Source organism: Clarias gariepinus, chromosome 18 (assembly GCF_024256425.1).
Source record: "Clarias gariepinus isolate MV-2021 ecotype Netherlands chromosome 18, CGAR_prim_01v2, whole genome shotgun sequence".
Classification (NCBI taxonomy): Eukaryota; Metazoa; Chordata; class Actinopteri; order Siluriformes; family Clariidae; genus Clarias; species Clarias gariepinus.
The window spans coordinates 27,577,086-27,590,586 of NC_071117.1; the positions used below are offsets into that span (position 1 = coordinate 27,577,086).

The 13,501-nt window shown below is 40.4% G+C and overlaps 1 protein-coding gene across 1 annotated transcript; it reads left to right on the forward strand.

Moving 5' to 3' along the window:
- Window positions 1-6,442: 6,442 nt before the first annotated feature.
- LOC128506373 (ATP-binding cassette subfamily G member 4-like) lies at window positions 6,443-9,592 on the forward strand. Its single transcript, XM_053476793.1, has 3 exons — window positions 6,443-9,093; window positions 9,185-9,283; window positions 9,371-9,592. The coding sequence occupies exons 1-3, from the start codon at window positions 9,025-9,027 to the stop codon at window positions 9,590-9,592; spliced, it is 390 nt and encodes a 129-aa protein (XP_053332768.1). The 5' UTR covers window positions 6,443-9,024.
- Window positions 9,593-13,501: the final 3,909 nt, after the last annotated feature.

Here is a 13,501-nt window from a genome sequence, read left to right on the forward strand (position 1 = left end):
ATAACAATATTTTACACCTTTACCCTTTTGGCAAGTATGCTAATATACCACCATTAACTGCTGCATGTAAGCTAACCAGGTAGCCCTCTTTAACCAAAGTTGCTTGTGACTCAGGCTAAATTAACTATCAGTCAGCGCGCCAACTACAGGAAACAGTACTACAGTCAGCCGAACAGATAACTACTAGATGGAAGTATTAATATTTGGGTGACTGTAATGTGCCAGTATGACCCCAGATATGACAATGCATCTCCTCTGTAATTAGCTTAAAATCAATGCGGACCACAAGATCAACTAGTTTAACTAAAAAAATAATAATAATTATTAGATGAGTTTTATCTCAAAAGCCATGCTTATTTTATTATCGGTAGTAGCTGTCTCCATGTTTTTGTTTCAGGTTACCTATACCCTAGCTTTGTCATTTTTTTATTTAGTATAAATCCTATTACACATTAAATTGATAGTCTGATTCAGTTTAATCTTTGCTATCCAACAAATTTTTTACTTTGTTTCATTTCTTTCTAAGGTTGGAACCAACATGGTGGAATACTTCCAGCAGGCTGAAGTGTCAAGGCCATACACCTACATCTTGACGTTGGGAGATAATGACCAGCGCTGCTCTCAGGCATTCGTCATTCTGGTGGGACAGGCTCTGGAGCAATGCACACTACTTGAGGCGGTTGATGTGTGCTTCAAGGCGTTTTAAATTTTTGACATTAACTATCCAAAGCAGTGTGCTCCTGTATAGGACTTTTTGTAATGTTGCTATGAAATAGCGAGGCCTACTTGAAAAGTCATAGACAGTGTTTGTATGTTAAAATGAGACCAGGGCTGGATAGTTTTGTTCTGCAGAAAAGATATCTAATGTCACAAAGAGATCCTGCTCTGTAGAAGCTGCCTCAGCCTATTTGTGTTATTGTCACACACACCCTTCACACGGCCTTCATCACTCCCACTGGACATTATGAAAGTCTTGTTATCCCCTTCGGACTCTGTAATGCCCCCGCCGCCTTTCAAAGTTTCATAAATGATGTCCTTCGAGACATGTTGGGGCGGTGGGCATTCGTCTATCTGGACGACATCCTCATATACTCAAGAACACGTCAGGGCGGTTCTTAAGAGACTGCTTGCCCATCAACTGTATTGTAAGTTGGAGAAGTGCGCTTTTCACGAGCGCTCCACCACGTTCCTGGGTTTTGTCATCTCGCCCCAGGGTGTGGCCATGGACCCGCAGAAACTAGAAGCTGTGCGTCATTGGCCCCTACCCAAAACCCTCAAGCAGCTTCAACGGTTCCTCGGGTTTGCGAATTTCTATCGTCGCTTCATCAGGGACTACAGTACAGTTGCAGCACCCCTAACCGCCCTGACCCATCCTTCATCTCATCACTTCCACCTCAACTCCACCGCCATCTCCGCCTTCCATGAATTATGTCGACGTTTCACCACCGCTCCAATCCTTCTCCATCCAGACATCAACAAACAATTCGTTGTGGAGGTGGACGCTTCGGATGTGGGCGCCGAAGCTGTTCTCTCCCAGCGAGGTCCAGATCAGAAGTTACACCCTTGTGGCTTCTTCTCCAAAAAATTTGATCCCACTCAACAGCGATACGGAGTAGGGGACCGCGAGCTGTTGTCCATAAAGTGGGCATTGGAGGAATGGCGACACTGGCTCCAGGGCGCCAGCGAGCCTTTCATCATCTGGACCGACCACCAGAATCTGATCACCATCCAGAACATCAAGCAGCTCAACCCGAGACAGGCGCGGTGGGCCCTGTTTTTCGAACATTATAACTTCCATCTGTCCTATCGCCCGGGGTCCAAGAACACCAAGGCCGACGCCCTCTCCAGACAATATGAGAGGGAAGCCACCCGGGCGGAACCCGCGCCTGTCCTCCCCTCCTCAAAAATCATCGCACCTCTCCACTGGGATCTAGAGACCAGAGTCCGCCAGGCACAGGCAGCGGGGACCGAACCGGCAGGTGTGCCGCCTGGACGACTCTACGTGCCTCAAGCGGTCAGGAGCGACGTCATGGAGTGGGGCCACTCATCACCCATCTCTGGACATCCCGGCACCAGACGCACCCTCCAGTTCGTCCAACGCGCCTTCTGGTGGCCCTCCATGATCCAGGACATCGAAGAGTTCGTTCAGGCATGCCCAGTGTGCGCCAGGGCCAAGACCACCAACCAGCCGACGCCTGGAGAGCTCCAGCCACTCCCGGTTCCTCGCCGACCCTGGACGCACATTGCCGTTGACTTCATCACGGGCCTGCCGGCTTCAGAAGAGAAGATGACCATTATGACCATCGTGGATCGGTTCTCCAAAGCTGTGCACCTGGTGGCTCTCTCCGGACTCCCGTCAGCCAAAGAGACAGCCGAGCTGATTCTAGAGCACATAGTCCGTTTGCATGGGTTCCCAAAAGACATCGTCTCGGACAGGGGGCCCCAGTTCACTGCCCGGTTCTGGAAGGCCTTCTGCCGTCTGATCAATTCCACCTGCAGTCTGTCTTCAGGATACCACCCTCAGACTAATGGTCAGACGGAGCGGACCAACCAACAACTGGAGCGCTATCTAAGATGTTTTGTTGCCGATCGTCAGCGCTCCTGGGCCCGCTATCTCTTATGGGCTGAGCTATCTCACAACCTCCATGTATCTTCGGCCACAATTCTCAGTCCATTTGAGGTATGCCACGGTTTCCAGCCTTCAATGTTCGAACATCAAGAACCGGAGGTTGACGTACCGTCCGCCCAACAGTTGGTTCGCAGGTGTTGGCGGCTCTGGAGACAAGCCAATCAAGCTATCCTAAAGGCCAACCACCGCTACGCTACGCAACATCGCCGCCGACACCCACCGGGACAAATGTATAATGTAGGTGACAAGGTATGGCTGTCAACAAAAAACCTGCATCTTCACACAGAATCAAAGAAACTGTCACCCAGATTCATCGGCCCATACCGCATCACACTCCGCATCAACCCTGTCACCTACCGGCTCCAGCTGCCTGCGGCGCTCCGAATCCATCCGGTTTTCCACACGTCACAGCTGAAACCCTTCACCACTTCTCCTATGGTTCCACCCTCCCCCCCTGCTCCTCCTCCCCGAATCATTGACGGTGGTCCTGCTTACACCGTACGTCGGATCCTCGATTCGTGCCCTAGGGGCCGAGGCACCCAATACCTGGTCGACTGGGAAGGCTACGGTCCCGAGGAGCGATCTTGGATTCCGGCCAGGTTTATTCTCGACCCGGATCTTATCAGGGACTACCGTCGCCGGGTATCCTCCACCCCAGGACCGTCGGGAGTCAGTCCTGGACAGGGGGGTACTGTCACACACAGCCGTTTTGCGACCGGCACTAGGACCCGGAAGTAGAACGGTCGCTAAAACAGGAAGCATAAAGGGAGACAAGATGGCGCTTCACATCACTTAGTCATTGAGTTCGCCCGATGCTGGTTCAGATCGCCTGTCTGCCATTTTGTGAGTACTCACTTTTCTTGGGTCTACTTTCTGATTCGAGTGTGTGTTTATAGGACGTGGGTTAAATTTGTGTTTTTCCCTTGCTCCCCTTTCGTGAAAATCCTTAGACTAAATCGCGTGGCTATCCTGCCTGCTCGCGTGCTTCCGCGTTTGGGTTTACCATCCACGCTACAAAGGGCTAACCGCTAAGCGCTAAGTCTTCTGATCATTCCGGTTAGTTCGTGACAGTTATTACTCCATTCTGCACTTGTGAGTAATAGTATAGTAATGATGTCGCTGTTGATTATCTGCTCTTGTGCTTTTGAAAAATAAATGTTTTTTTTCTAAGAACATTTAATAGGATATTGTTTATTACATATGTATGGTTTGCAAAACTTGGATTTTTTTTTTTTGTAATAAACCAGTATATCAAAGTAATTTAACTGTTTATTAGTCATTGGTAGTTTCTTTTTTTTTTTTACATAAATCATGAAAATAATAATAACCTACAGTGGTGTGAAAAACTATTTGCCCTCTACCTGATTTCTTATTCTTTTGCATGTTTGTCACACAAAATGTTTCTGATCATCAAACACATTTAACTATTAGTCAAAGATAACACAAGTAAACACAAAATGCAGTTTTTAAATGATGTTTTTTATTATTTAGGGACAAAAAAAATCCAAACATCTAAAAATCCAAGCCCCTGTGTGAAAAAGTAATTGCCCCCTGAACCTAATAACTGGTTGGGCCACCCTTAGCAGCAATAACTGCAATCAAGCGTTTGCGATAACTTGCAACGAATCTTTTGAGGAACTTTGGCCCACTCATCTTTGCAGAATTGTTGTAATTCAGCTTCATTTAAGGGTATTTTAGCATGAACCGCCTTTTTAAGGTCATGCCACAACATCTCAATAGGATTCAGGTCAGGACTTTGACTAGGCCACTCCAAAGTCTTCATTTTGTTTTTTTTCAGCCATTCAGAGGTGGATTTGCTGGTGTGTTTTGGGTCATTGTCCTGCTGCAGCACGCAAGATCGCTTCAGCTTGAGTTGACGAACAGATGGCCGGACATTCTCCTTCAGGATTTTTTGGTAGACAGTAGAATTCATGGTTCCATCTATCACAGCAAGCCTTCCAGGTCCTGAAGCAGCAAAACAACCCCAGACCATCACACTACCACCACCATATTTTACTGTTGGTATGATGTTCTTTTTCTGAAATGCTGTTTTACTTTTACGCCAGATGTAACGGGACACGCACCTTCCAAAAAGTTCAACTTTTGTCTCGTCGGTCCACAAGGTATTTTTCCAAAAGTCTTGGCAATCATTGAGATGTTTTTTAGCAAAATTAAGATGAGCCTTAATGTTCTTTTTGCTTAAAAGTGGTTTGCGCCTTGGAAATCTGCCATGCAGGCCATTTTTGCCCAGTCTCTTTCTTATGGTGGAGTCGTAAACACTGACCTTGATTGAGGCAAGTGAGGCCTGCAGTTCTTTAGATGTTGTTTTGGGGTCTTTTGTGGCCTCTCGGATGAGTTGTCTCTGCGCTCTTGGGGTAATTTTGGTCGGCCGGCCACTCCTGGGAAGGTTCACCACTGTTCCATGTTTTTGCCATTTGTGGATAATGGCTCTCACTGTGGTTCGCTGGAGTCCCAAAGCTTTAGAAATGGCTTTATAACCTTTACCAGACTGATAGATCTCAAATACTTTTGTTCTCATTTGTTCCTGAATTTCTTTGGATCTTGGCATGATGTCTAGCTTTTGAGGTGCTTTTGGTCTACTTCTCTGTGTCAGGTAGCTCCTATTTAAGTGATTTCTTGATTGAAACAGGTGTGGCAGTAATCAGGCCTGGGGGTGACTACAGAAATTGAACTCAGGTGTAATAAACCACAGTTAAGTTATTTTTTAACAAGGGGGGCAATCACTTTTTCACACAGGGCCATGTAGATTTGGAGTTTTTTTTCTCCCTTAATAACGTAAACCTTCATTTAAAAACTGCATTTTGTGTTCAATTATGTTATCTTTGACTAATAGTTAACGGTTTTTGATGAGCAGAAACATTTAAGTGTGACAAACATGCAAAAGAATAAGAAATCAGGAAGGGGGCAAATAGTTTTTCACACCACTGTATTTGTGAGGTAGAATTAACCCAACATTCCAGTTAAATTAACCCAGCGTTAAAGTTAAATATGACCTAGCATTTGGGTTGAATATTTAACCCATTTTGTGGGTTAAAACAAATAACCCATTTTGCTGGGTTAAATTAACCCAGCATGTAGTTAGTCCAATATTTACCCGGCAGCTGGGTTAAAAACAACCCAGAATGGCATTTCTTAGGGTGTATCCATCATCTTTGTCCTGGGCAACGATGGCAAGAAAAAATTAGCTCAGGAAGGCAGATTTAGGAAAGCACACAATAGAGTTAAAAAAATTCCATTGGCAAAACTACTTCGAAGTAAACATAGGAAAGTTTACCTTCCACTACAATATGAAGAAAGGTTGCAAGCTAAAGGGCGTAGTATTCATATTAAGTAATATCTTGGACACACATAAATGATCTATTGACTTTCTGTATCACTTTATATCCTGGTTATGAGCGTGCCGTGTCTCCTCTGAGCGCTCCTCTGAGTCAGCTGAAAGATTTAAACCAGAAATCAGCTAAATGTTCAACCTAAAGTTAAGATTATTTAGAATAACAATTTATTACAAATGATCTAAAGTGAACACTGCATTTAATAATAAAAAAACAATGCTGCATGTCAGATGTCACAAGCACTTTTATTAAATGAGACTGCGATCAAAATAACAATACACATAACATGAATTTAAACTTGACCAACAGAAGTGACCCTGGGTCATAATACAGGCTTGTGCGGTAGGTACAATGGAACAGGATACATTCTTTCCAACATTGGTTCACCGCTACCCTTATATGTTTTAATTATGTTTTAGATAGATCTTAATCTAATTTTAATAGTTTCAGCAATCTCCTTAGTTGTTTTCTTTGCAGTTTGCAGGCCTATAATTTGACCATTTTAAACAGTGTAACATCTTTCCAGCGACCACAAGATATGTCTTCTGCCATGGTTGTTTAAGAGATAAGAAACTACTCACTGCATCGGTTAGGGTTAAATAACTTGTTACGAGCTGAACCGTATTAACCACTGCAGGAATTATTTAATGGAAGGCTTGTACCAGTTTGCTTAGTTAATTACAGTGGTGACTTTTTGTTAGCCAGGCAGTGAAGATGCATACAGTACATATACAGTAGATAATTAATATAGATATCGAGTTAGAGATAAATTAGTTATAAATTTAGACATAGATATATAAGTACTGTAGATATATAGATTATATAGTTATAGATACATGACAAATGAAGCTTGATACATGTTTTCTGGACTGTAAAGTCTTCCTGGCACAAAGCATAATCAATGTTTTATACTGTAGTTTATGATTCCCAAGTCATATAAACTGGGTTTGCATGCAGATGCAGAGGGGAATGCAATTATACACTATAATAAAGTCCATGTTGTATACTTTGAAATATAAAAACCAGGGGTGTAGATTTAGGGTGGACGGAGGGGTTGTGTCCCCACCAATATCCTCCGACCATTGCAATGTCCCCACCAATTTAATCCACTTAAAAAAAATTGTGCTGTCAACATTAACCTAGACACATAGAAAGGGATAAATCACGTTCTCTCCGTGAGTCCTTCCGCCCCCAAAACACTTATAAACATTTTGATTGGCTGTGCCTTTTCCTGCTCTCATGTGAGAGCCTATGGCTGCGTTTAGATACAAGCAGGGCCAAATGCAGTGGATTTTTTTCCCCATGCAAGAAGGTGTGTTGGGTGACATACATGTGAGGATGGCGTCAGCAAAAAAAAGAAGCTGGACATAAGGAGGTTTTTCTCAGAGAAAAGTGTAAGTCACTTCAAGTTCGCGAGTGAATCAATCAAAGTCCATTAAAGTAACGACAACAGTTAACGTTAATGTGGCTTTGACGCACATTCATTATAGCAGGACAGACTATAGTCTGTGAATACGGACTTAAGACTAACAGCAAATTAAACAGCTAAATGTTAAAGTATAAATATGGTCCCTGTCAGTTCTCCTAATCTAATGACGACTATTTGTCAGAAATCAGTCTTGTGGAAGAAATTGATGTGCTACATACTAATATTGACATGGCTAGAATTTTGTTGACAGTTCATTAATAGACAATCCACTTCACACAAATAGTTTTTAAAATGCATTCACTGACTTGGCAAACATTAATGATTTGATTCGAGATTTGCACACTAAGACTCAGAAAAGGCTGGAAGACATTCTTCTGACAGGAGGGGTGGATGATATTGTTGATCAGTATCCAGAACTTAACAGGGAGACTCTAAAAGTTCAGCTAGCCATGTTCAAGTCCAAATACAGTTTCAAATCTATTACAGAAGTGGCTACTATCATGAGAGGAATGCCAGTGGAGGTGAGGGGTCTATTTGATCACATTAAAACCTGATCTACTATAAAAATGTGATCTACTTTTATATATACTGATGTTTGAGATGTTTCATTTGCACTATGGCTTAATAAAAAATAGTCTTTATTAAACTATCTTTTAATAGGTCCACCAATGTCCAGAGCAAATCTACGCCCTTGCAAAAAACCCTACTCTAAGGCTAATAAATGTATTTTATGATTTGGGACATTATTTAATACAGTACAATACAATATTTATATAACAAAAAAAATGTTTCTATCTCTGTAAATCTCACTGCTATGCAGTTAAAACGAGTGCACTGAATGCTGTATGTCACTATTTTTAATCATTTATGTGTATACCTTTATAGTAGTTAATGCCATATGCACTGTGTAATGTTTTATATACACAGTTAAGTTTTCCAATTAAAACAGCAACAGCATGATTGTTTTATGAAGGAGACTATAGGTTCATAGAGTCTGATGTATTAAGGGCTTCATTTTCACTAGAGGAAACAGCTGGTGTGATGAGGGTGAACACAGCGAAGATTTAACTGATTAATCCCTCATGACATTTTGTAAACTGTATTTATGAGAAAAGACTGCACTGATGCAGATAGAACAATTTATCGAAAAACACACACCTTGCCTTAATCTTTCCTCTGTGATGGTGAATTGAAGGCCGACGCTGAAAGACGGAAAGGAGCCGAAGTCTGCCGCCGCTTTCATATAAAATTTAAAGGGGATGATGGGCGACCAGCAATGTGTGTGAAGTTTATGGAGATTTTTTAGGAGGGCTGAGTATAAATGTTATGGAGCCTAAAGCCCCCCTATAAATAGCCAAGCGCCGCCCATGGTTAGAACAGAAGAACACATCACATAGAACAAAGGTGATACAGGACATCACCAGATCATACTCTGCTCACCACCGAGTAATCACTGTGTCTGTAGATGTATTAGCAATTCTTAAAATAGTTTAATCGTCCACATACGCTCTGTGTGTTTTCCATTTTTTTTTTTTTCCCCACAAGTAATTGAGGTGGCATCAGGAGAGTATGGTGATTGGAATCCTGTGCTCTTCGAGGCTGAGCAGGGCGGCATGTGTTCAGAGGGTGTCTCCAGTGACCAGAGTGATGCTACATCATCTTGCCCATCTCAGTATAACAACGTGAGTGACAATACACTCAGTCAGGAACAAACAATGTCAGTCTATCTGCTCCAGCTATCAACCTCACACATGCTCTGCTGTGTTTGCACAGGATTCAGGCCACATTGAACAACGCACCTATGCCACCAGCGTGCTCACACAGTTTAATATTCTTTTCAAAAGAACCTTCATCACTACATACAGAGACCAGGTAAGATTTCTTAAAATCTAAGATAATTTACGTTTTAAATATTCTGACAAAATGTGTGTATTTGAGGATTTGTAATTGTGTGTCCAGGTGTTGACCCACGTGAGGTTGACATCACACTTGGTAGTCGCACTTCTGATCGGCCTGCTGTACCTGAAGATCGGCAACGATCCCAACAAAGCGTTTAACAACCCTGGATTCCTTTTCTTAATCATGCTTTTCCTCATGTTTGGCGCATTAATGCCCACCGTCCTCACATGTAAGGACTTTTGTTATTTTATTTTATTTGTTAAGTTCTTTCAATATTTATAAAGATCATAGCGGTAATAAATGAGGATAATGTGAATGTACCGTAAAAATTCGGATCAATTGGGTACTTCTTTGCTACTTTCCCAGTTCCTCTGGAGTTGCCAGTGATTATGAGGGAGCATCTGAACTACTGGTACAGTTTGAAAGCTTACTATCTAGCTAAGACCATGGCTTAGCATGTTCCTTTCCAGGTATCCTGGTTATATTATTTATTCTAGAAATTGTACAAACTATATTAGCATATGAAATATGAAATGTTGTTTCCAGACCTAGATGTTATTTTTGTAATTAAATTAAGAAAAGTGAGTAAATTAAGTAAGTTTTGGATTTAACTCTGGTTCTATGAATACTGATTAACAGTGATTTAAATGACTGCATATATTTTTGTACATTACCACATTGTAATGCCCCACCTTGTACTGTACTATAGTGTACTAAATGACAGGGCAGCCTGGTGAAATGGCGAGATTTGTGCTTTTCGTGCTTCTGTCTATTTGCATTGCCCTGGTCGCTCAGTCTCTGGGCCTCCTCATTGGAGCTGCGTCCAACTCCCAGCAGGTATATACTGTAAATAAATCATAGATACACATCCGTTAGAAGCATGGTGCTTCATTAGGAATTAAAAAAAACATTACTTTCTCCAGACACGACTTGCTTCGGTTACATTCAGTAGTATTAGGCATAATGAGAAACATGGGATTGTAGCATTTTAAGCTTTTTAAGTAAATGTAACTGTGCTACACTCTAAACGTGAACTAACACTGTGCTAGGTTCGAAAGGAGCTAAGTGATATAAACTGTACCCATAAAAGGAATTATCAGACCAGGTAAGTAGTAACCAGTATCTTTTACTCACACTAAGTTGCCAATAACAGTTGAAACACAATTGCATGACATGTATATGAAAAAAAATTGGGCCCTTTTTAACAATTGAGTCTCTGGTTTTGTCCTTTTGAAGTCGTTAAAGTCTGTTTTGTGATCACTTCCTGTATTAATCAGTCCTGTCAATAGTTCAGTGTCAAAATTGTGTGTCACCAGGTTTGTGACAGTTTCTCCTTTCTAAAAGAAGTGTGCACTTGAATGAAAGAGTGTGTACCAGCTCAGGCGACTAATACTTTCCTACCACCAAAGGAACGTTCGATGAGTTGGTCTGTGTCTCTTCACGATCAGACTGGGAGGCTCGCCATCGATAGAAAAGGATCTTCCAAGTAGTTTCACTCTGTCCATAAGACCTGACATGTTTTTTTTAAACAGGAAATTTTAAATAAATGTTCTATATATGTTGTACAACAGTCATACTAAAGCATAACAACCATGTAACATTAAGCATCACATGCTACATAATACTGAATGATCACATGTTCAGCCTATTTATCACACTTTAGTTCAACTTCAAATCTCAACTCAATATCAAGATTATATAACATGCACCACCTTATACTTAACTAATAACAGTTGATAATAAATCAACAAAAATGGCATACTCTTATATCCCTGGATTAGAGAAAAACTGTAAACAATACAGGCTCTACCTAAGTTAAGTTGCAACTCATAGCTGTAGTTGCAATATTAATACTCTAATAAGAGTACCTTCTAGAACAAAATGTTTTATCTACTCACAGCAGAATTTAAACATTAAAGTTTAACATTTCCTTCACAATATTAAAATAAAATCATCTATTTCTTAAAACAAACAAATGAACAAGAAAAACAGCTGTATTTAGGTAACTTAAATATCAGCTTACTATTTCTGTACTCTTTGTAAGCTTTGTATCACAGTTAGCAAACAATATCAGCATCATGCAGTTCACTAGCTTACCGAGACAAATACAGATGGAAACTTCAACTCTCTGTTGCTCCTCCTTATTCCCTCTTCCGTGTTGGTTCTCTAGCTTGCTAATACACTCACTTTTATCACTCTGTTAACTTAAAATCTGTAATTTTCCTCTCGTTTCCTGTCGCCATAAATCACGTTCGTCTTCTCTCTTCCTCTCACATACTCGCGCGCATGGTTGAATCACACAATTGGCCTCGTGACCTGCCAATCATGTTCAGCTAGGGGAGGAACTATCACTCCTGATTGGCTGATTTCTTCCTAAAGGATATTACGCTATTTTGGCTGTTTTATTATTATTTTATTTTTTTTTAAAGATGTCAAGATACTCTCAATGAGCTGGATAAGTTGCTATCTAAAGAAACTCTTAATACAGAGGAGGAATCCTATTTAATTAAGTTAAGGAACGAAATAGACGATCACTATTTGGATTTAGCCAAGAGTGCATTTATAAGATCTAGGGCCAAATGGATGGAAATGGGAGAGAAAAACTCTAGTTATTTCTTTGCTTTGGAAAAAAGAAATATAAAAAGAAACTGTATGGCAGCATTAACAATTGACGATAACATAAACAAAAATCCCTGTGAAATTAAGAAATACGTATATTCTTTTTTTAACAAATTATATTGCTCAAATTATAATGAAAACTATGCAAGAAACTTTATACAAAAAATCAAATCATTTACTTCAGTAATTTCAAATGAGTTTAAAGTGGTTTGTGAAAATGACCTTTCTTTAGACGAACTGACCAGTGCAATGCAGTCTATGAAGAAGGGTAAATCCCCAGGCACAGATGGCCTAACTCTCGAATTCTATGCATACTTCTGGGAATCTATAAAGAGGCCATTACTTAGAATGTACAATGAATGCATAATTAATGAGGAATTATGTACTACCATGAAACAAGGCCTTATTAACTTAAAACCAAAACCAGGCAAAGACCTTCTCTCCCTTGACAACTGGAGGCCAATCACTCTACTAAATTTAGATTATAAAATTTTATCACTAGCTCTCGCAAAAAGGTTAAAAACAGGCTTATCTGACATAATTAATGAAACTCAAACTGGTTTCATGCCTAAACGACATATAAGCTGTAATATCAAACTAATTTTGGATCTCATAAATTATTCAAATTATATACCTCTGATGCAATCATTTTGTTCTTAGATTTTTACAAAGCATTTGATACCATCGAACACAAATTTTTATTTTCTACTCTAGAGGTATTTGGATTTGGTGAAAAATTTATAAAAATGGTTAAAATGATATATAAGGACATTAACAGTTCAGTTCTCTTACAATTTGAAACTTCTAATAGATTCCCTATTAACAGAGGAGTCAGGCAGGGTTGTGGAATCTACCCCTTTCTGTTCTTATTAGTTGTGGAACTACTTTCTTTGAATATTCGAAATAGTCCTGATATTAAAGGGTTGACCATTTTTGATCGTGAGATTAGAATCTCACAACTTGCGGACGACACAACCCTGTTTTTAGAAAACACAATTCAGATTGCAAAAGTTTTTAAAATTATTAACACCTTCTCAGAGGCTTCTGGCTGATAACTCTAAATGAACTTCTCGTCTGTGGCAGAGGTAGGTTTTGGTCTCGCCCCCCTGGGACGGCCTTCATGAGAGCCAGTTTCATTATGGTGCTTGAGGGATTTTGCAAATGCACTTGACAATACTGTTCTTGCAAGAACTATTACAGAAAGGCCGACCTCTGTGTCTTAAAATAACAACTAACTGTTGTTTTGGTTGTTGTTACGTAATTACCTAATTCCATATGTGTTATTTTATAGTTTTGAAATCCCCAGTATTGTTGTAGAATGTAGAAAATAAATCAGTAAACAAAAACAAAGAAATTTGCAAGTGACCCCAAACGTTTGAACGGTAGTGTATATATATCTCAAAATACAAATTTTTATTGTTAAATAGTCATACAGTCAACTGAAATGGACATAGAAACCATGTGATGGTATGTGCCCATCATATTTCTTCCAATATGTAACATAGGAAGTGGTGTGTGTGTGTGTGTGTGTGCCCCGAAGAGAGCCTATTGCACCACAACGGACTGTTACAC